At 43.0% G+C, this 23104-nt stretch overlaps 1 protein-coding gene across 1 annotated transcript in view; it reads right to left on the bottom strand.

Moving 5' to 3' along the window:
• LOC135477816 (mucin-5AC-like) overlaps positions 1 to 23104 on the bottom strand; it is a 78409-nt gene that overhangs the window by 17310 nt on the left and 37995 nt on the right. Inside the window, 17 exon segments of the mRNA XM_064758020.1 lie at positions 1116 to 1619; positions 3031 to 3537; positions 4431 to 5212; positions 6817 to 6967; positions 8031 to 8356; positions 9366 to 9498; positions 9752 to 10197; positions 10565 to 10832; positions 12031 to 12253; positions 12255 to 12357; positions 12843 to 12975; positions 13347 to 13792; positions 14279 to 14426; positions 15440 to 15765; positions 16250 to 16382; positions 16754 to 17199; positions 17673 to 17820. Of these exon segments, the coding sequence (XP_064614090.1) occupies positions 1116 to 1619; positions 3031 to 3537; positions 4431 to 5212; positions 6817 to 6967; positions 8031 to 8356; positions 9366 to 9498; positions 9752 to 10197; positions 10565 to 10832; positions 12031 to 12253; positions 12255 to 12357; positions 12843 to 12975; positions 13347 to 13792; positions 14279 to 14426; positions 15440 to 15765; positions 16250 to 16382; positions 16754 to 17199; positions 17673 to 17820 (5223 nt within the window).

Raw genomic sequence — 23104 nt, 5'->3', positions numbered from 1 at the left:
TACTGATCTGTTGACGGACAGCAGCCAAAACAACAGAAGGTTGATCTGATTACACAGTGTCAGCAGTTAAGGATCAATGGCGAGATCTCTTGAGATTATTCTTGCAGGCTGTACACACAATAGCTGTGAAACAACGCCTGAATTTATATGAAGGTCAATTGAAGGCTGCTTGGGATCGAACCAAGCACTGACTCCTAGCCAAGAGATTGACAGCCTATAGACAGACTAACTCAGATTTGATCCCAGGTCTTCCAACTTTGAGACAAACATTCTAACCACAAGGCCCTTTCATTTGTGATAGCATCTCCATCGTAGGAATGCCTGTAAAAGGTGACAGACACATATTTGAAAGTGATAAAAACTGATACTGTCCTGCTTCATAACATGACATATCTACATAAAATATACAGAATGATGTTGAGTTTGATTTGATAATGTACATGCAGGTGTAGTCATTTGTGCTGATGGGTTGTCTCCCATACATTTGGACACGGACCCCCATTACAACTTCCGTTCTTCGGGAGGGACGAATGTAATTCTGTGTATTTTAGGGTGTGAAGTCTTTTTTTTTTTTTGCTGCCAGCCTGTTGTTTTTGGTGTACAGGAGCATGCTTGGTATCAAAATGATGGAAATTGTCTAAGCTTTCGGCAGGTATGAGTTTTAATGATGAAAGTTTGAAATTCTGGGCAAGAGGACACAAGGAGATAGGTGGCAATGAGGCTGCGAGTGACATCCCCTTGGTGTTGCTAGTCACCCCTCCCAGCTGTCAACATAGAAAGGTCCAGATTTTGACGGTCAACCTTTATCAAGATTTTTATGGTTTCTTTCTCACAGGCTGAGTCAGGTATGAACTAAAACTTATTGGCCATGGAATGTTTCGGACTGAGCTACAGCACTAAACGTTAACCTTGTTACTTATGGAAAATTAACGTGTTGCAGATATAGTGTCTTACTGCTTTCTCCAAAGGGGTGTACAGAGAAATGACTGGCTTGTATTGGTATACACTGAACAATAAATACACATGTATAAATAAGCAAACAAACAAGTAAATAATGAAATAAACTAGTAAATAAATAAATACACATCATGGCATGAATAAAAGCTCGTACTCACCTTTGCAGCTGCAGAAGTACCGTATCATGTAATCCTGACATTCAATGGGGTAGTTGGCCTCGTTGCTACAGGACAAGCCATGCTCGATGGAGCATTCACTGATCTCTCCGTAAGTGTAGGACGGGATTTGATCTTCGCTGGTCACACACTGTATCACTGTGATAGTACCGGAGGAACAGAAGGCGCTCAGTTCTGCTGAAGACATGCTCTCAAAGTCGCCTTTTCCAGTAGACGGGGTGTCACGATTTATCCATGGGCTCCAAGCGCTGGTATCACACGTTTTGCCTGGAGTGGTGCCTGTAGTTGGAGTGGTGCCTGTAGCTGGAGTGGTGCCTGTAGTTGGGGAGGTTGTAGTGCTGACTGCTTCTGAACCCGTCACTGGCGTTGTTGTTACTCCAAAAGTCGTGGTACCTGTGACCTGTGTTGTCGTTGTGCCAGGTGTTGTTGTTGTTGTACCTGTAAAGGGTGTTGTTGTACTCGAAAGTGGTGTTGTTGTCGTTGTACCTGTAAACAGTGTTGACATTGGACTTGATGAACGTGTGATACTGAGATTCGACTGCATACAAACAGAGGTAAAGCAGTAAACTCTGTCAAGTAAAGCTACCCGTATGTGCAGACAGACAACCACAATAACAACATATAAGCTAAAAACCACAATAACAACATATAAGCTAAAAACCACAATAACAACATATAAGCTAAAAACAACAATAACAACAAATAAGTTAAAAACAACAATAACAGCATATAAGCTAAACAATGATTAATTCAATTCAACAGTGTTTTTAGTCAGTTATTTTACTATTTAAATGCATGGTAAAAGGCAGCCTCTATACACTTGTTTGTTACACAGAGAAAAAAATGTTATGGAATCTAAGGATCTTGCCCACATAATAACTGTAAACATGACAGCAAGTAGTATATCGCACCTGATAACATTATGATTTTTTTTTTTTTTTTTGATTGGTGTTTTACGCCGTACTCAAGAACATTTCACTTACACGACGACGGCCAGCATTATGGTGGGTGGAAACCAGGCAGAGCCCGGGGGAAACCCACGACCATCCGCAGCTTGCTGACAGACCTTCTCACGTACGGCCGGAGAGGAAGCCAGCATGAGCTGGACTTGAACTCACAGTGACCGCATTGGTGAGAGACTCCTTGGTCATTACGCTGCGCTAGCGCTTCAACCGACTGAGCCACGGAGGCCCCGATAACATTATGTCACAGACCATTGTGAGCGTTTAACATAAATGCTTCTAATGACAAAAGTTGGCTGGTGTGACAGGAAATAGTACCTTATCAGCACTTCTGTTTCTCGTGAGAGATGAATGTAATTCTGTGTATTTTAGGGTGTAAAGTCTTTTTTTGCTGCCAGCCTGCCATTTTTATGTACAGGTGCATGCTTGGTATCAAAATGATGGAAATTGTCTAAGCTTTGGGCAGGTATGAGTTTTAATGATGAAAGTTTGAAATTCTAGGTGAGAGGACACAAGGAGATAGGTATAATGAGGCTGCGAGTGACATCCCCTTGGTGTTGCTAGTCACCCCTCCCAGCCGCCGACATAGAAAGGTCCAGATTTTGACGGTCAACCTATGTCAACATTTTTAAGGCTTCTTTCTCACAGGCTGGGTCAGGTATGCACTAAAGCCTATTGGCCACAGAATTCTTGGGACTGAGCTACAGCGCTAACCTTGTCACTTATGGAAAATTAACGTGTTGCGGATATAATGTCTTACTGCTTTCTCCAAAGGCGTGTACAGAGAAATGACTGGCACCTATTTTCAAGCTTGTACTGGTATATTCTGAACAATAAATATACATGTATAAATAAGCAAACAAACAAGTATATAATGAAATAAACTAGTAAATAAATAAATACACATCATGGCAGGAATAAAAGCTCATACTCACCTTCGCAGCTGCAGAAGTACCGTATCATGTAATCCTGACATTCAATGGGGTAGTTGGCCTCGTTGCTACAGGACAAGCCATGCTCAATGGAGCATTCACTGATCTCTCCGTAAGTGTAGGACGGGATTTGATCTTCGCTGGTCACACACTGTATCACTGTGATAGTACCGGAGGAACAGAAGGCGCTCAGTTCTGCTGAAGACATGCTCTCAAAGTCGCCTTTTCCAGTAGACGGGGTGTCACGATTTATCCATGGGCTCCAAGTACTGGTATTACACGTTCTGCCAGTACCTCCCGTGGTGGAAGTCAATGTTGTTGTTCTCTCTGGAGTGGTGCCTGTAGTTGGGGAGGTTGTAGTGCTGACTGCTTCTGAACCCGTCACTGGCGTTGTTGTTACTCCAAAAGTCGTGGTACCTGTGACCCGTGTTGTCGTTGTGCCAGGTGTTGATGTTGTTGTACCTGTAAAGGGTGTTGTTGTACTTGAAAGTGGTGTTGTTGTCGTTGTGCCTGTAAACAGTGTTGAAATTGGACTTATTGAATGTGTGGTACTGAGATTTCAACTGCATACAAACAGAGGTAAAGCAGTAAACTCTGTCAAGTAGAGCTACCCGTATATGCAGACAGACAACCACAATAACATATCAGCTAAAAACCACAATAACAACATATAAGCTAAAAACCACAATAACAACATATAAGTTAAAAACCACAACACATAAACTAAACAATAATTAATTCAATTCAACAGTGTTTTTACTCAGTTATTTTACTGTTTAAATGCATGACAAAAGGCACCCTCTATACATTTGTTTGTTACATACAGAGAAAAAAATGTTATGAAATCTAAGGAACTTGCCCACATGATAACTGCAAACCTGACAGTTAGTTGTACATTGCAGCTGAAAACATTATGTCACAGACCATTGTGAGCGTTCCACATAAATACTTCTAATGCAGAGACTTAGAGTCATAAAATAAAAAATATTTTCAACTTCTTTGCTACAACTTGACTGATTACCGTTACTATAGTTTTTGAAGATTTCTAGCCTAAGAGGATGAAAATAAACCAAAGATACCTTCATAATGCAAGGTCTTCAAATCGGGAAATCAACAAGCACTTTTTAAGACTTCTTGACTGGTTTTACAAATTTGTCCAAGGTTAACTCTGCATGGGGATTACCCAGGACAAAGGGAGACTCCAGGACGAGCTACATAGAAGGTTCAAATGACAGCAGAATGCGTTGTTTTCTTCTGTGACAGTGCACGTGTACCTGTGCTTCATTTATGTTTTATGAGCGCACACACACACTTCGATAACTGTGACTTAATAAGGGAAAGAACAAATGGGTTCACAACTTGATACAGGCAGGAAGAAGTTTTATGAGTTCCCCATTACATACCGATAGATATGGTTGCTGTCGACGCTGTTGTAGATCCAGCAGTTGTGGGAGGCCCAGTGGTTATGGTTGGGGTGGAGACCGTGGTCGTTGGGCATTCGGAACACAGAACTCTTATTTCATAGTCCCTGCACTTCTGTCCTCCAGTCTGCTGGACATTCAGGCACATCATTGTTCTTGTCTCCAGGTCGCAAATCACTTTCTGTCCTGATTTGTCTGACAGCAGATGTGCAGCATCTGCGGTTCTACACTGGATCGCCAAGATCTTGTCTGTGCTGCAGAAGGTTGCAACCTTCCTTAACTCTATTTCTGACTCAAAATCACCCATTTCGTCTGGGGTTTTGTGGTTCACCCAAGGCGTCCAGTACATACAGGGCGTGGTTGGTGCTGCTGTTGTTGTTGTACTGGAGGTCAATGGTGTTGTTGTACCAGAGGTCAATGGTGTTGTCACCATGGGAGTAGTTAATGGTTGTACACACCCGTAGAGATTAAATCTCATATTGATGGCTCCCGTCCATGTGAGTGGGATGATGCGAACATACCTCGCAACAACTTTGGAGAATAAGTTTTGCTCAGGTGTGGACTGATCGAAATTCCCTGGGAAGATCTTGGTGACACTAGAGATGCTGTCTATAACAGGAGTGAAGGTGTTACCATCAGTGCTGTACCAGATTTTATAAGATGTAACCCACTCTGGAACGTTGTATCCACCTTGAGTGGTGATTCCAGTGACTGCGTATGGAGACAGGAAGTCCACCTGAATCCACTGGTTGCTGTCTGATGCACTATAAAATTAAGACGAAAGTTTGGTTTTAAGTCCCCTTTTCGTTCAACAGTTTCGTTATTATGAGTGTGTTGAAAAGAAACAAATACCCTCAAATAAAGGACACAGTAATCGGCAGTGAACCGACTGGAAGCACCCCCTAGCACTGTAGTCCTAGATAGCATTATTTAGGGATTAATTTATTTATTTATTTATTTGATTGGTGTTTTACGCCCTACTCAAGAATATTTCACTTATATGACAGCAGCCAGCATTATGGTGGGTGGAAACCGGGCAGAGCCCAGGGGAAACCCACGACCATCCGCAGGTTGCTGCAGATCTTCCGACGTACGACCGGAGGGGAAGCCAGAATGAGCTGAACTTGAACTCACAGCGATCGCATTGGTGAGAGACTCCTGGGTCAACGACGCTGCGCTAGCGCACATACCAACTGAGCCCAGGAGGCCCCTAGGGATTAACAGACCAAATACTTGAACTTGAGGACATAAGAAAAGTTGCCCATTCACATTTGAAACAATTTAAACAGACCCGTACAGTGTCATCGACATAATATATTGATTTTAAAGCAATACTCTGACCATAACATCTATGACCAACTAACAACAATATTACTCAATGTTCCCCACTTCCTTGCTATTAGGACCACTTCGGTGGCCTACTGGTTAGAGCATTCGCTCAGGAGACCTGGGATCAAATCCGTGTCAGGTCATACCAAAGACTTTAAAGATGGTACTTTTTGTTGCCTCACTCTGTGAGGATAGAGCAAGGAACGTGGACTGGGTGGGGTTTCTTGTCACGTTTGTTCATGATATCATGATACTGTTCATGATACTGCCTGCTGCAGGCAGCACTTTGGCGGCAGGGACTCTGCCACAAAACACATTATCTTGCATCAGACAAAACACCCCGCTTTTCAATGGATAACAACGGTCATGTGGGGTACAAATACATTCTCTAATCCTGCAGACGATGTCAAATGTGTCTGCTGAGTTGGTTATCTCCCTTTGTTGGGTTGTGAATACAATGGTCATGTCGCTGAAGCGAACCTCTGCTGACGTCTCGTCCACTATGAGGATAATTGACACCAAATATCTGCTCATGCTATCACTGATTCACTATGAAACTAATAACATATGTACACACAGCTAATGACTCATCATTGTCACATGGCTAAAAAATTGTTCAGTATGAGGTGAAACACCAAGAATTCATTCTTCTTTATCATTAGGCCTTCTGGTCCCTGCATTGATAAATAACATAGGCGCTTCACTGCAATTCATTCGATTTCTTTAACTGAATGCAATGAGTTACACGTAGGTGTGTCAACAGCAGTAGTAACCAAAGGCCTTGAGTAATGATAGCTGGAAAATTTGCCAATTTGTTACGCATCAGCTTAACAAACTACATGCAGCTTTTACTCTATTGCCAAACCAGGGTCTTGATTTTAGACTAAAATCTCACCTGTCAATGACTGGTAAGCTGGATCAATTGTTAAAGCTTACAAAAGTCTGAAATGAATGAAAGGTATAGAATAGTTGTACTTTTAGTCATTCTAAAATGATTTCCAATTTATAACATAATCAAACGATTTCTGATATGACTAACTTTGGTTTCCAGCCTCCGGCAAATTTGCCTTCTGACTTCAGCAGAAGACGCCCACGCTCTGGTCCATGGTACACATCCAGATAGGAAGAAGCTGTCAGCTGCTGGTTGTGGATTACATTTGTGTTGTTTACTTCCATTGGTACCGAGCATTCTGGTGAATAAAAATGTGGTAAATCAACAAACAATTAACTGACTGACTGATTGATGGATTAACTGGTGTTAATGCTGCACTCAAGAATTGTTACCTTGGATGACAGTGATCAGTGAACATGCCGTACCCAGTACATCATAAGTCTGTCACATATATTTTTTCTGGAAATTACAGTATCTGATCTATAATATAGGTATACAATGTAGGTACTCATTTTCCCCTCATTCTGAGACATTTTTTGATCTTAAAAGATTCATGTGCAAGTCAGAATGATATTTCCTACTGGAAAAATGTAGTTACGTAAGTATCAGCACCAACATAATATTTTTTTTCACCTTTATGTGCCCCTAGAAATACAGTTATTACGTGACTTCTTTAAATTTTCTTAGTATAAAGTAAGTGCCACTTACAGGGTTCAGACTGTGCGACTTACAGGATTCAGAATGTACCACTTACAGGGTTCAGAATGTGCTACTTACAGGGTTCAGAATGTGCCACTTGCAGGGTTCAGAATGTACCACTTACAGGGTTCAGAATGTGCCACTTACAGGAATCAGAATGTACCACTTACAGGATTCAGAATGTGCCACTTACAGGGTTCAGAATGTACCACTTACAGGGTTCAGAATGTGCCATTTACAGGAATCAGAATGTACCACTTACAGGGTTCAGAATGTACCACTTACAGGAATCAGAATGTGTCACTTACAGGAATCAGAATGTGCCACTTACAGGGTTCAGAATGTACCACTTACAGGGTTCAGAATGTGCCACTTACAGGGTTCAGAATGTACCACTTACAGGGTTCAGAATGTGCCACTTACAGGGTTCAGAATGTACCACTTACAGGGTTCAGAATGTGCCACTTACAGGGTTCAGAATGTGCTACTTACAGGAATCAGAATGTGCCACATACATGTGAACATACGGGTATAAAATAGTGCATATAATATGATTGACAGTGAGAGTAACTTGGGAAATTTTTGGTGAGATAGTGACTTAAGGTGTGTGTGTGGGTAGGTGGGTGGGGGGTAGGGGATGGCTGTGGGATTGATGGACCTACCTGGATAACATCCCCACACTGTGAAGCGTAGCGTAGCAGCCCCGCCCGTCCATGACACAGGTGTGACCCTCACGTACTGAGCTGTGACAGTGTGAGTGAACAGGTTTCGCACTTCTGTATTTCGGTCGCTGTTGGCTTGGAAGGTTTTGTTGACAGTGTCTCCCACGATGTCAGAATATGGGGTGAAGTTCAAATTATCTTTACTTGTTGACACCTGGTACTTGGTGACCCACTCAGCGGCCTCACTGTTGCCCTGGGTGCTAATCCCACTAACTAACACAAGCTTTCCAAGATCCACCTGTATCCATGGAGATTTGTCAGTTGTGCTGTTCAAACAAAGATGAAACAATTACTGAGCATCTGAGAGCACTCTCTTTTTACATGAAAGATATTTCTAAGTAATTTAATTTCATGGTTCCTTGTTTTGTGCCGGGAAAAATAATGAATGAAAATAACAGAGCAAGTTCTACCCTAATTCTTTATTCTTTTTTACCCCATGAAACCAAACCTGCAATGCTCTTATAATCTCTGGTATAAATTACATGATTCATTATACATCTCTATCCGGTGTGCTCTTCAGAAATTTGACACAATTTCCACACTTTTTGGTCTGTAGTTATCCCTTATGATAAACTCTAAACAATGAAGTATTTGGTAATCCACTGAAAATTTTAATGGTAAACAAGACATGGGGAGTATTTTGAGTGTCAGTCACAAGTGCTGTAGCTGTGAGTTCAAATGCAGCTCATGTTAACTTCCTCTCTGGTCGTATGTGGGAAGGGCTGCTAGCAACCTATGAATGATCATGGGTTTCCCCTGGACTCTGAACAGCTTCCTCTTCTCATGATGCTTGCTACCATCATATAAGTGAAACACTTTTGAGTATGGTATATTACACCAATCAAGAGTGAGTGAGTGAGTGCTTGGGGTTTAACGTCGTACTCAACAATTTTTCAGTCATATGACGACGAAGGAATCCTTAGGGTGCATGTACATGAATGTGCCTCCTTGTTGCAGGACGGATTCCCACCGCTCTTTTATTTAGTGCTGCTTCACTGAGACAACTTACCGAAGGCAAGTAAGTCGCCCCGCCCGAGTCACGGGTCATACGGGTCAACCAGTCGTTGCACTATCTCCTTCATGCCGAACGCCAAGCGAGGAAGTTACAACTTCCTCTTTTAAAAGTCTTAGGTGTGACTCGATCAAGGATTGATCCTGGATCTACTGGTCCGAAGCAGACGCTCTACCAACTGTGCTATGCGGGCCGATCCACCAATCAAGAGAATTAATTCAAGACATGAACCAATCAAAATGATTGTGACAAATCAATCTCACCTAGCCACCCACGCTCCTTTGTTGTTCATTCTACCATACTGTGCTGTGTGACCAGCATCCTGATGGGTTGATGAAGTCAGCTGACTGTTAGCCACAATCAGGGAGTCATTCACTCCCATTTGGGTCATGCAAACTAAAATCAATGAGCAGAGAAAAAAACATCAATTATTTAAAATCATTTTTGTAAGTACTGCTTTTGAAAATGATGCAATTCCTAGGGGTTAGATCAGTCGTAATGATGGGCATATGTCGGAACTCAAACTTCGAGCGTCTTCAATCCTTTGTTGTCATCCAGATCCACACAGGGAGAGCGGACTGTACACCTGACATGTATGGTTATGAAGTCTCCTGTGTAAATGAAAGCTCAGCATTTCAGGTAACCTCACCTGTGGTCCTGGGGGGTGTCCGCGTGGTCACAGTGCTGGGGGTGACTGTGGCCGTCTTTGTGCTGAATGAGGGACTGGGTGTCGCAGTCACGGTCATAACTGAAACAGGGGAGCGGGTACTTGCAGGGTTACAGCCAAGGACATTCCATCTCAGAGCAGCTTTCCCTTGGACACCCTTAACTGTCAGACGCACGTACTGGGCATTGATGTGTCGGTTGAACAGACGGGTCACCTCTACAGCCTGGTTGGTGTTTCCTTGGAAAACTTTGGCTGTGCTTTTATTGAGACTATCCGTGTAGGGTGTAAATTTTGCACCATCGAGGCTGGTAGAGATTTCATAACTTGTCACCCAGTCTGGTGATGTCACAGCACCTTGAGTGACAATGCCAGAAATCAACTTCTCCTTCAAAAAGTCTACTTGAATCCACCGATCGTTGTCAGTTGTGCTGTGGAATAAAATGCAACTGTTAATCTTTTATCATATACTTGTTATAATAAAAAAAAGTTTCAGTTCATCTTTACTGATTCAGTGAGTCAGGCTATGTTTTTCTCTGGTAGCACTGAGCTCAAGTCTGAGCTGAAGTTTCACTTATCAATAGCGTCCACACCCTGATCTTCACTTTCCCTTTAATTTTTCATTAACTATGTCAAAGCTCTATCTTCCTTCTTACCCTGCGGCCCACGAAGTCCTCTCCCTTACCTAAGCACCTTTTGTTTCCTTTATTTCCCCCATCCCATGATGGAGCCTCAGAAATCTCACACCATGAAATATGCCCATATCAGGTATGCTCCAGTCACGAAGCACTGCTTTACCCTGCTATCCAGTATGTCTGGGTGGCTGAGTCTCCCACCCACTCGCTTACAGACACATCTTGGTTTCCAATAAAGTCTTGGATCCTGTCTTCCCCAGCCCTGCTGCACCCCTCACCATTACCTTGGCATCCAGTAAGCCTGGGTCCCTGTTCCTGTGGGGTCAGTCTGCTGTGAGAAGCCTTGTGTTGTTGGTCTGCCACAGATGAAGCTTTCAGCTGTACATCACTCACCATCTTGTAACTCTCTAGCCCCATCTCATCGGTGCACACTGAAATCAGACACAGGCTGGCTGTATGTACAGGAATCTTGATGGTGGCTACATATACAAGTGTGATACAGGAAACGTCTCCGTGTGTTCTTACTTAAGTGTGTCTTGACGGTAGCTCACGTGATAGAGGAAATTTCTCACATAATCATGTTTATACTAGAGTGTATCTTTTCTCAGGATCTGTTTACATGGAACAATTTTTTGTAAGAATACACGAATAGTGCGATTAAGTTCTACATTTTATGAGCCCTGTTGGCATCATGTGAGTTGCTGAATGTTACAAATGGCACATCTATGAAATACTATTTGCTCTTTTTTCACTCAAATACATGTATGTGATCGTGCTGTAACATGCAGTACTGGCTACTTATTAAGTCTTTTAAACAGATTTTTTCTGGAACTTACAGAATTTGATCAATAATTTTGTATGTCACAAAGACGCTGATTTTGCCTGATTCTGAGACTTCATTGGTTTTAAAAACTTTTGGTGGAAGGTAAGATGATATCCTATGTGAAATCTGTAGCAAGTTCCAGCACCAATATAATACTTTTTTCTCGCTTTTATGTGTCTCTAGAAATAGTTATTACGCCAAATTCTTCAGAAAAATACAGTATCCAGTACACAATATACAGGGTTCAGAACGTGCCACTTACAAGGTTCAGAACGTGGCACTTACAGGGTTCAGAACGTGCCACTTACAAGGTTCAGAACGTGGCACTTACAGGGTTCAGAACGTGCCACTTACAAGGTTCAGAACGTGCCACTTACAAGGTTCAGAACGTGGCACTTACAGGGTACAGAAGGTGCCACTTACAGGGTTCAGATTGTGCCACTTACAGGAATCAGAATGTGCCACTTACAGAGTTCAGAATGTGCCACTTACAGGAATCAGAATGTACCACTGACAGGGTTCAGAATGTGCCACTTACAGGGTTCAGAATGTGCTACTTACAGGGTTTAGAATGTGCTACTTACAGGAATCAGAATGTGCCACATACATGTGAACATACGGGTATAAAAAAGTGCATATAATATGATTGACATACCTGGTCCAGTGACAGTAACTTGGGAAATTTTTGGTGTGATAGTGACTTCAGGTGTGTATGTGTGTGTGTGTGTGTGGGGGGGGGGGGGGGGGGGGGGGATAAGGGATGGACGGCTTTGTTGTGATCATGGTTGTGGGTGTAATGGACCTACCTGGGTAACATCCCCACACTGTGAAGCGTAGAGCAGCAGCCCCGCCCGTCCATGACACAGGTGTGATCCTCACGTACTGAGCTGTGACAGTGTGAGTGAACAGGTTTCGCACTTCTGTATTTCGGTCGCTGTTGGCTTGGAAGGTTTTGTTGACAGTGTCTCCCACGATGTCAGAATATGGGGTGAAGGTCAAATTATCTTTACTTGTTGACACCTGGTATTTTGGTGACCCACTGAGCGGCCTCACTGTTGCCCTTGGTTGCTGATGCCATTAACAAACACAGGCTTCCAAAATCAACTTGTATCCATGGAGATTTGTCAGTTGTGCTGTTCAAACAAAGATGGAACAATTACTATTGCCTCTCAGAGCACTCTACTTTTACGTGAAAGATGCTTTAAGTAATTTTATTTCATGGTTCCTTGCATAGTCACCGCATCCTCTCACCAGTGCAGATGCTGTGAGTTCAAGTCCAGCTCTTGCTAGCTTCCTCTCCAGTCGTATGTGGAAAGCCAACAATCTGAGAATGATCATGGGTTTCCCTCGGACTCTGCCCAGTTTCCTAATCTCATGGTGTTTGCCACCGTCCTTTAGGTGAAATATCCTTGAGTTTGATATATTACACCAGTCAAGTGAATTAAAAAGCAAATCACGGCACCAACCAATCAAATTGCTTGTGACAAATCAGTTTCACCTGGCCACTGTCATACAAGTGAAATATTCTTTAGCACCGTGTAAAAAAAAAAATTAAGTGAATTTTTAAGAAAAATGAAGACAAGGGGCAATCAGAATACTTGTGACAAATCAGTCTCACCTGGCCACCCACGCTCCTTGGTTGTTCATTCTACCATACTGTGCTGTGTGACCAACATCCTGATAGGTTGATGAAGTCAGCTGACTGTTGGTCACGATCAGGGAGTCATTCACTCCCATTGGAATCATGCAAACTGAAACCAACGAACACAGAAAAAACACATTCATTATTAAAAAGCATTTTTGTAAGTACTGCTTTGGCAAATGATGCAATTCCTAGGCGTTAGATCAGTCATAATAATGGGTATATGTCCGAACTCAAACTTTGAGCGTCTTCAATTGCTTGTTGTCTTCCAGATGCACACAGTCTGGAATCCACAAATTCCTCATATATACCTCACTTGAAAATATCATCTAATGACACTTTTGTTGAAAGTGTCTGTGGAAGAGATGCCATTTGTGGATCTATTGACTCTTGTAAATGTCATACATGACTGTGCACCTTACATGTATGGTTATGAAGTCTGATGCGTGAATGTTAGCTCAGCATTTCACGTAACCTCACCTGTGTACATGGGGGGTGTCGGCATGGGCACAGTGCTGGGGGTGACTGTGGCCTTCTTTGTAGTGACTGTGGGACCGGGTGTTGGTGACACCGTTGTAACTGTGGGAGGGGATGGGGTACTAGTAGGGTTACACCCAAGGACATTCCATCTCAGAGCAGCTTTCCCTTGGACACCCTTAATTGTCAGACGCACATACCGGGCAGCAATGTTTCTGTTGAACAGACGGGTCACCTCTACAGTCTGGTTGGTGTTTCCTTGGAAAACTTTGGCTGTGCTTTTATTGAGACTATCCGTGTAGGGTGTAAATTTTGCACCATCGAGGCTGGTAGAGATTTCATAACTTGTCACCCAGTCTGGTGATGTCACAGCACCTTGAGTGACAATGCCAGAGATCAACTTCTCCTTCAAAAAGTCTACTTGAATCCACCGATCGTTGTCAGTTGTGCTGTGGAATAAAATGCAACTGTTAATCTTTTATCATATACTTGTTATAATAAAAAAAAGTTTCAGTTCATCTTTACTGATTTAGTGGGTCAGGCTATGTTTTTCTCTGGTAGCACTGAGCTCAAGTCTGAGCTGAAGTTTCACTTATCAATAGCGTCAACACCCTGATCTTCACTTTCCCTTTAATTTTTCATTAACTATGTCAAAGCTCTATCTTCCTTATTACCCTGCGGCCCACAAAGTCCTCTCCCTTACCTAAGCACCTTTTATTTCCTTTATTTCCCCCATCCCATGACGGAGCCTCAGAAATCTCACACCATGAAATATGCCCATATCAGGTATGCTCCAGTCACGAAGCACTGCTTTACCCTGCTATCCAGTATGTCTGGGTGGCTCAGTCTCACCCACTCGCTTACGGACACATCTTGGTTTCCAATAAAGTCTTGGATCCTGTCTTCCCCAGCCCTGCTGCACCCCTCACCATTACCTTGGCATCCAGTAAGCCTGGGTCCCTGTTCCTGTGGGGGTCAGTCTGCTGTGAGGAGCCCTGTGTTGTTGGTCTGCCTCAGAAGAAGCATTCAGCTGTACATCACTCACCATCTTGTAACTCTCTAGCCCCATCTCATCGGTGCACACTGAAATCAGACACAGGCTGGCTGCATGTACAGCAATCTTGATGGTGGCTACATATACAAGTGTGATACAGGAAACTGTAAGTAACTGTTCTTACTTAAGTGTGTCTTGACTGTAGCTACACGTGATAGAGGAAATTTCTCACATAATCACGTTCATACTCGAGTGCATCGTTTCTCAGGATCTGTTTACATGGAACAATTTTTTGTAAGAATACACGAATAGTGCGATTAAGTTCTACATTTTATAAGCCCTGTTGGCATCATGTGAGTTGCTGAATGTTACAAAGTGCACATCTATGAAATACTATTTGCTCTTTTTTCACTCACATTTATGTGATCGTGCTGTAACATGCAGTACTGGCTACTTAATAAGTCTTTTAAATGGAGTTTTCTGGAACTGACAGAATTTGATCAATAATTTTGTCAGTCACAAAGATGCTGATTTTGCCTGATTCTGAGACTTCATTGGTTTTAAAAACTTTTGGTGGAAGGTAAGATGATATCCTATGTGAAATCTGTAGCAAGTTCCAGCACCAATATAATACTTTTTTCTCACTTTTATGTGTCTCTAGAAATAGTTATTACGCAAATTCTTCAGAAAAATACAGTATCCAGTATACAATATACAAGGTTCAGAATGTACCACTTACAGGGTTCAGAATGTACCACTTACAGGGTTCAGAATGTGCCACTTACAGGGTTCAGAATGTGCCACTTACAGGGTTCAGAAAGTGCCACTTACAAGGTTCAGAATGTACCACTTACAGAGTTCAGAATGTACCACTTACAGTGTTCAGATTGTGCTACTTACAGGAATCAGAATGTGTCACATACATGTGAACATACGGGTATAAAAAAGTGCATATAATATGATTGACATACCTGGTCCAGTGACAGTAACTTGGGAAATTTTTGGTGTGATAGTGACTTAAGGTGTGTATGTGTGTGGGTGGGTGGGGGTTGGGGGATGGACGGCTTTGTTGTGATCACGGTTGTGGGTGTAATGGACCTACCTGGGTAACATCCCCACACTGTGAAGCGTAGAGCAGCAGCCCCGCCCGTCCATGACACAGGTCTGACCCTCACGTACTGAGCTGTAACAGTGTGAGTGAACAGGTTTCGCACTTCTGTATTTCGGTCGCTGTTGGCTTGGAAGGTTTTGTTGACAGTGTCTCCCACGATGTCAGAATATGGGGTGAAGGTCAAATTATCTTTACTTGTTGACACCTGGTATTTGGTGACCCACTGAGCGGCCTCACTGTTGCCCTGGGTGCTGATGCCATTAACAAACACAGGCTTCCCAAAATCAACTTGTATCCATGGAGATTTGTCAGTTGTGCTGTTCAAACAAAGATGGAACAATTACTATGCCTCTCAGAGCACTCTACTTTTACGTGAAAGATGCTTTAAGTAATTTTATTTCATGGTTCCTTGCATAGTCACCGCATCCTCTCACCAGTGCAGATGCTGTGAGTTCAAGTCCAGCTCTTGCTAGCTTCCTCTCCAGTCGTATGTGGAAAGCCAACAATCTGAGAATGATCATGGGTTTCCCTCGGACTCTGCCCAGTTTCCTAATCTCATGGTGTTTGCCACCGTCCTTTAGGTGAAATATCCTTGAGTTTGGTATATTACACCAGTCAAGTGAATTAAAAAGCAAATCACGGCACCAACCAATCAAATTGCTTGTGACAAATCAGTTTCACCTGGCCACTGTCATACAAGTGAAATATTCTTTAGCACCGTGTAAAAAAAAAAATTAAGTGAATTTTTAAGAAAAATGAAGACAAGGGGCAATCAGAATACTTGTGACAAATCAGTCTCACCTGGCCACCCACGCTCCTTGGTTGTTCATTCTACCATACTGTGCTGTGTGACCAACATCCTGATAGGTTGATGAAGTCAGCTGACTGTTGGTCACGATCAGGGAGTCATTCACTCCCATTGGAATCATGCAAACTGAAACCAACGAACACAGAAAAAACACATTCATTATTAAAAAGCATTTTTGTAAGTACTGCTTTGGCAAATGATGCAATTCCTAGGCGTTAGATCAGTCATAATAATGGGTATATGTCCGAACTCAAACTTTGAGCGTCTTCAATTGCTTGTTGTCATCCAGATGCACACAGTCAGGAATCCACAAATTCCTCATATATACCTCACTTGAAAATATCATCTAATGACACTTTTGTTGAAAGTGTCTGTGGAAGAGATGCCATTTGTGGATCTATTGACTCTTGTAAATGTCATACATGACTGTGCACCTTACATGTATGGTTATGAAGTCTGATGCGTGAATGTTAGCTCAGCATTTCACGTAACCTCACCTGTGTACATGGGGGGTGTAGGCATGGGCACAGTGCTGGGGGTGACTGTGGCCTTCTTTGTAGTGACTGTGGGACCGGCTGTTGGTGACACCGTTGTAACTGTGGGAGGGGATGGGGTACTAGTAGGGTTACACCCAAGGACATTCCATCTCAGAGCAGCTTTCCCTTGGACACCCTTAATTGTCAGACGCACATACCGGGCAGCAATGTTTCTGTTGAACAGACGGGTCACCTCTAAAGTCTGGTTGGTGTTTCCTTGGAAAACTTTGGCTGTGCTTTTATTGAGACTATCCGTGTAGGGTGTAAATTTTGCACCATCGAGGCTGGTAGAGATTTCATAACTTGTCACCCACTCTGGTGATGTCACAGCACCTTGAGTGACAATGCCAGAGATCAACTTCTCCTTCAAAAAGTCTACTTGAATCCACCGATCGTTGTCAGTTGTGCTGTGGAATAAAATGCAACTGTTAATCTTTTATCATATACTTGTTATAATAAAAAAAAGTTTCAGTTCATCTTTACTGATTTAGTGGGTCAGGCTATGTTTTTCTCTGGTAGCACTGAGCTCAAGTTCACTTATCAATAGCGTCAACACCCTGATCTTCACTTTCCCTTTAATTTTTCATTAACTATGTCAAAGCTCTATCTTCCTTATTACCCTGCGGCCCACAAAGTCCTCTCCCTTACCTAAACACCTTTTATTTCCTTTATTTCCCCCATCCCATGACGGAGCCTCAGAAATCTCACACCATGAAATATGCCCATATCAGGTATGCTCCAGTCACGAAGCACTGCTTTACCCTGCCCACCAGTATGTCTGGGTGGCTGAGTCTCACCCACTCGCTTACAGACACATCTTGGTTTCCAATAAAGTCTTGGATCCTGTCTTCCCCAGCCCTGCTGCACCCCTCACCATTACCTTGGCATCCAGTAAGCCTGGGTCCCTGTTCCTGTGGGGGTCAGTCTGCTGTGAGGAGCCCTGTGTTGTTGGTCTGCCTCAGAAGAAGCATTCAGCTGTACATCACTCACCATCTTGTAACTCTCTAGCCCCATCTCATCGGTGCACACTGAAATCAGACACAGGCTGGCTGCATGTACAGCAATCTTGATGGTGGCTACATATACAAGTGTGATACAGGAAACGTCTCCCGTGTGTTCTTACTTAAGTGTGTCTTGACGGTAGCTACACGTGATAGAGGAAATTTCTCACATAATCACGTTCATACTCGAGTGTATCTTTTCTCAGGATCTGTTTACATGGAACAATTTTTTGTAAGAATACATGAATAGTGCGATTAAGTTCTACATTTTATAAGCCCTGTTGGATTCATGTGAGTTGCTGTGTGTTACAAATGGCACATCTATAAAATACTATTTCCTCTGTTTTCACGTAAACACATTTATGTGATCGTGCTGTAACATGCAGTACTGGCTACTTAATAAGTCTTTTAAATGGAGATTTCTCGAACTCACAGAATTTGATCCATAATTTTGTATGTCACAAAGACGATGATTTTGCCTGATTCTGAGACTTCATTGGGCTTAAAAACTTTTGGTGGAAGGTAGCGATGATATCCTATGTGAAATCTGTAGCAAGTTCCAGCACCAATATAATACCTTTTTCTCACTTTTATGTGTCTCTAGAAATAGTTATTACGCAAATTCTTCAGAAAAATACAGTATCCAGTATACAATATACAAGGTTCAGAATGTACCACTTACAGGGTTCAGAATGTACCACTTACAGGGTTCAGAATGTGCCACTTACAGGGTTCAGAATGTGCCACTTACAGGGTTCAGAACGTGCCACTTACAAGGTTCAGAATGTGCCACTTACAGGAATCAGAATGTGCCATTTACAGGAAACAGAATGTACCACTTACAGGGTTCAGAATGTGCCACTTACAGGGTTCAGAATGTGCCACTTACAGGAATCAGAATGTACCACTGACAGGGTTCAGAATGTGCCACTTACAGGGTTCAGAATGTACCACTTACAGGGTTCAGATTGTGCTACTTACAGGAATCAGAATGTGCCACATACATGTGAACATACGGGTATAAAAAAGTGCATATAATATGATTGACATACCTGGTCCAGTGACAGTAACTTGGGAAATTTTTGGTGTGATACTGACTTCAGGTGTGTATGTGTGTGGGTGGGTGGGGGGTAGGGGATGGACGGCTTTGTTGTGATCATGGTTTTGGGTGTAATGGACCTACCTGGGTAACATCCCCACACTGTGAAGCGTAGAGCAGCAGCCCCGCCCGTCCATGACACAGGTGTGATCCTCACGTACTGAGCTGTGACAGTGTGAGTGAACAGGTTTCGCACTTCTGTATTTCGGTCGCTGTTGGCTTGGAAGGTTTTGTTGACAGTGTCTCCCACGATGTCAGAATATGGGGTGAAGGTCAAATTATCTTTACTTGTTGACACCTGGTATTTGGTGACCCACTGAGCGGCCTCACTGTTGCCCTGGGTGCTGATGCCATTAACAAACACAGGCTTCCCAAAATCCACTTGTATCCATGGAAATTTGTCAGTTGTGCTGTTCAAACAAAGACGGAACAATTACTATGCCTCTCAGTGCACTCTACTTTTACTTGAAAGATGCTTTAAGTAATTTTATTTCATGGATCCAAGCATAGTCACCCCATCCTCTTACCAGTGCAGATGCTGTGAGTTCAAGTCCAGCTCTTGCTAGCTTCCTCACCAGTCGTACATAGAAAGCCAACAATCTGAGAATGATCATGGGTTTCCCTCGGACTCTGCCCAGTTTCCTAATCTCATGATGCTTGCCACCGTCCTTTAGGTGAAATATCCTTGAGTGTGCTATATTACACCAGTCAAGTGAATTAAAAAGCAAATCACGGCACCAGCCAATCAAATTGCTTGTGACAAATCAGTTTCACCTGGCTGACGTCATACAAGTGAAACATTCTTTAGCACCGTGTAAAAAAACCAATTAAGTGAATTTTTAAGAAAAATGAAGACAAGGGGCAATCAGAATACTTGTGACAAATCAGTCTCACCTGGCCACCCACGCTCCTTGGTTGTTCATTCTACCATACTGTGCTGTGTGACCAGCACCCTGGTAGGTTGATGAAGTCAGCTGACTGTTGGTCACGATCAGGGAGTCATTCACTCCCATTGGAATCATGCAAACTGAAACCAACGAACACAGAAAAAACACATTCATTATTAAAAAGCATTTTTGTAAGTACTGCTTTGGCAAATGATGCAATTCCTAGGGGTCAGATCAGTCATAATAATGGGTATATGTCCGAACTCAAACTTTGAGCGTCTTCAATTGCTTGTTGTCATCCAGATGCACACAGTCAGGAATCCACAAATTTCTCACATATGAGTATCTCACCTGAGAACATCATCTAATGCCCCTATGGCCTACATAAACACTCCCAGGTTCTCTACCCACGGAAAAGCAGCATTTGTGGAAGAGATGCCATTTGTGGATCTATTGTCCCTGGTAAATATCACACGTGACTGTACACCTTATATGTATGTTTATGAAGTCTCATGCGTGAATGTTAGCTCAGCATTTCAGGTAACCTCACCTGTGGTCCTGGGGGGTGTCGGCATGGGCACAGTGCTGGGGGTGACTGTGGCCTTCTTTGTAGTGACTGTGGGACCGGGTGTCGGTGACACAGTTGTAACTGTGGGAGGGGATGGGGTACTAGTAGGGTTACACCCAAGGACATTCCATCTCAGAGCAGCTTTCCCATGGACACCCTTAACTGTCAGACGCACATACCGGGCAGTAATGTTTTGGGTGAACAGATGGGTCACCTCTACATCCTGGTTGGTGTTTCCCTGGAAAACTTTGGCTGCGCCTTTATTGAGACTGTCCGTGTAGGGTGTGAATCTTGCACCATCGAGGCTGGTAGAGATTTCATAACTTGTCACCCAGTTTGATGATGTCACAGCACCTTGAGTGACAATGCCAGAGATCAACTTCTTCTCCAAAAAGTCCACTTGAATCCATTCATCAGTGCCACTTTTTCTGTGGAATAAAACACAAACGTTAATCTGCTGTTACCCACTTCTCATCTGTTTCAATTCATCTTCTTTTTTACATCAATCACCTTCTGATAGTGGAGAGCTGGTGTTACCCTCACCCAGAGAAAGTACTGATCTCTAACAATGATGTCGTTCAGATCCGCTATGTCTGAGATGCAGTATCCAATTATTCCACTAGGTCAAAGTTTTTATAATTCCCTCCTTTCTTCCCTTCCTATAGGCACCCAATGGTCAACGTCATTGTCGTGCCTTCCACTCACTCCCCTACATACGTACCTCCACCATTGCCTTGGCATAGAGTAACCTTGGGCTCTTGCCCCCGGCCCCTATCATCCTCCCCACTTGGTATCCAGTAAACCTGGGCTCCTCCCAACCCTCCCATGACACACCCAGACAAACACTTACCTTGGCATCCAGTAATCCTGGGTCCCTGTTCCTGTGGGGATCAGTCTGCTGTGAGAAGCCCTGTGTTGTTGGTCTGCTTTAGAAGAAGCTTTCAGCTGTACATCACTCACCATCTTGTAACTCTCTAGCCCCATCTCTTTGGTGCACACTAAAATCAGACACAGGCAGGTTGCATTTACACAAACTATGATGGTGTCTACATATACAAGTGTGATAGAGGAAACGTCTCAGGTAACTATGTGTTATTACTTAAGTGTATCTTGACGCTAGCTCCACGTGTGATGGAGGAAATTTCTCACATACTCATGTTCTTACGTATAGAGTGTCTTGACGCAAGCTACACGTGATGGAGGAAATTTCTCATATACTCATCACCTTAAGAAAAGTGTGTCTTGACGATAGCTACACGTGTGATGGAGGAAATTTCTCACATACTCATCACTTTACGAAAAGTGTGTCTTCATGGTAACTACATGTGTGATCGGGGAAAGTCGTCACAGACCCATATTTTTACATAAAGTGTGTTTGAATGGCAGCTTCATGTATGACAGGGGAAATTTCTCAAAGGCCTATGTTTTTACATAAAATGTGTCTTCATGCTACTTTCATGTGTGATGGGGGAAAGTTCTCACAGACCTGTGCTTTTACGTAAAGTGTGTTTTCATGGCAGTTACATGTGTGACGGGGGAAATTTCTCACAGACCTGTGCTTTTACATAAAGTGTGTCTTCATGGCAGTTACATGTGTGACGGGGGAAATTTCTCACAGACCTGTGCTTTTACGTAAAGTGTGTCTTCATGGCAGTTACATGTGTGATGGGGGAAATTTCTCACAGACCTGTGCTTTTACGTAAAGTGTGTCTTCATGGCAGTTACATGTGTGATGGGGGAAATTTCTCACAGACCTGTGCTTTTACGTAAAGTGTGTCTTCATGGCAGTTACATGTGTGATGGGGGAAATTTTCTCACAGACCTGTGCTTTTACATAAAGTGTGTCTTCATGGCAGTTACATGTGTGATGGGGGAAATTTCTCACAGACCTGTGCTTTTACATAAAGTGTGTCTTCATGGCAGTTACATGTGTGATGGGGGAAATTTCTCACAGACCTGTGCTTTTACGTAAAGTGTGTCTTCATGGCAGTTACATGTGTGATGGGGGAAATTTCTCACAGACCTGTGCTTTTACATAAAGTGTGTCTTCATGGTAGCTACATTTGTGATGGGGGAAAGTTCTCACAGTATCTTCATGGTAGCTTCATGTATGACAGGAGATTTCTCTCAGACCAGTATATTTAGTGTGGCTCCCTCTTCGGCTGTACGTAAGAAGGTCTGTCAACAACCTGCGGATGGTCATGGGTTTCCACCTGGCTCTGCCGGCTTTCCTCCCACCATAATGCTGGCCACCATTGTATAAGTGAAATATTCCTGAGTATGGCGTAAAACACCAATCACATTAATAAATAAATCATATGCCCCTATGGCGTACATGTACAGTCCCAGGTTCTGTACTCAAAGAAAAGCAGCATTTGTGGACATAGTCTGTGGAAGAGACTGAATCACATCAGGGCCTTCAGCACTTGGCCACCAATCGACATTTGTGGACATAATGTGCAGAAGAGATGCCACTTGTGGATCTATTGTTCCCAGTGGATGACAAAACTAGACGTACACCTTACAGGTATGTTTATGTAGTCTCGTGTGTGAATAGGGGCCTAGGTGGTTAGTATGCCAGCAAGGTGCAATGACACAGCAACATCTCAACAATATGGTCGTTGTGAGTTCAAGTCCAGCTCATGCTGGCTTCCTCTCCGACCGTATGTGGGAGGGTGTGTCAGTAGCCTGAGGATTATTAACTAGGCTTTGTCCGGTTTCCTCCCACCATAATGCTGACCACTGTCATATAAGTGA

This window comes from Liolophura sinensis, chromosome 11 (assembly GCF_032854445.1).
Source record: "Liolophura sinensis isolate JHLJ2023 chromosome 11, CUHK_Ljap_v2, whole genome shotgun sequence".
NCBI lineage: Eukaryota > Metazoa > Mollusca > Polyplacophora > Chitonida > Chitonidae > Liolophura > Liolophura sinensis.
The sequence above is the reverse complement of the archived record's forward strand: the minus strand, read 5'-3'. Positions and strand labels throughout refer to the sequence as shown.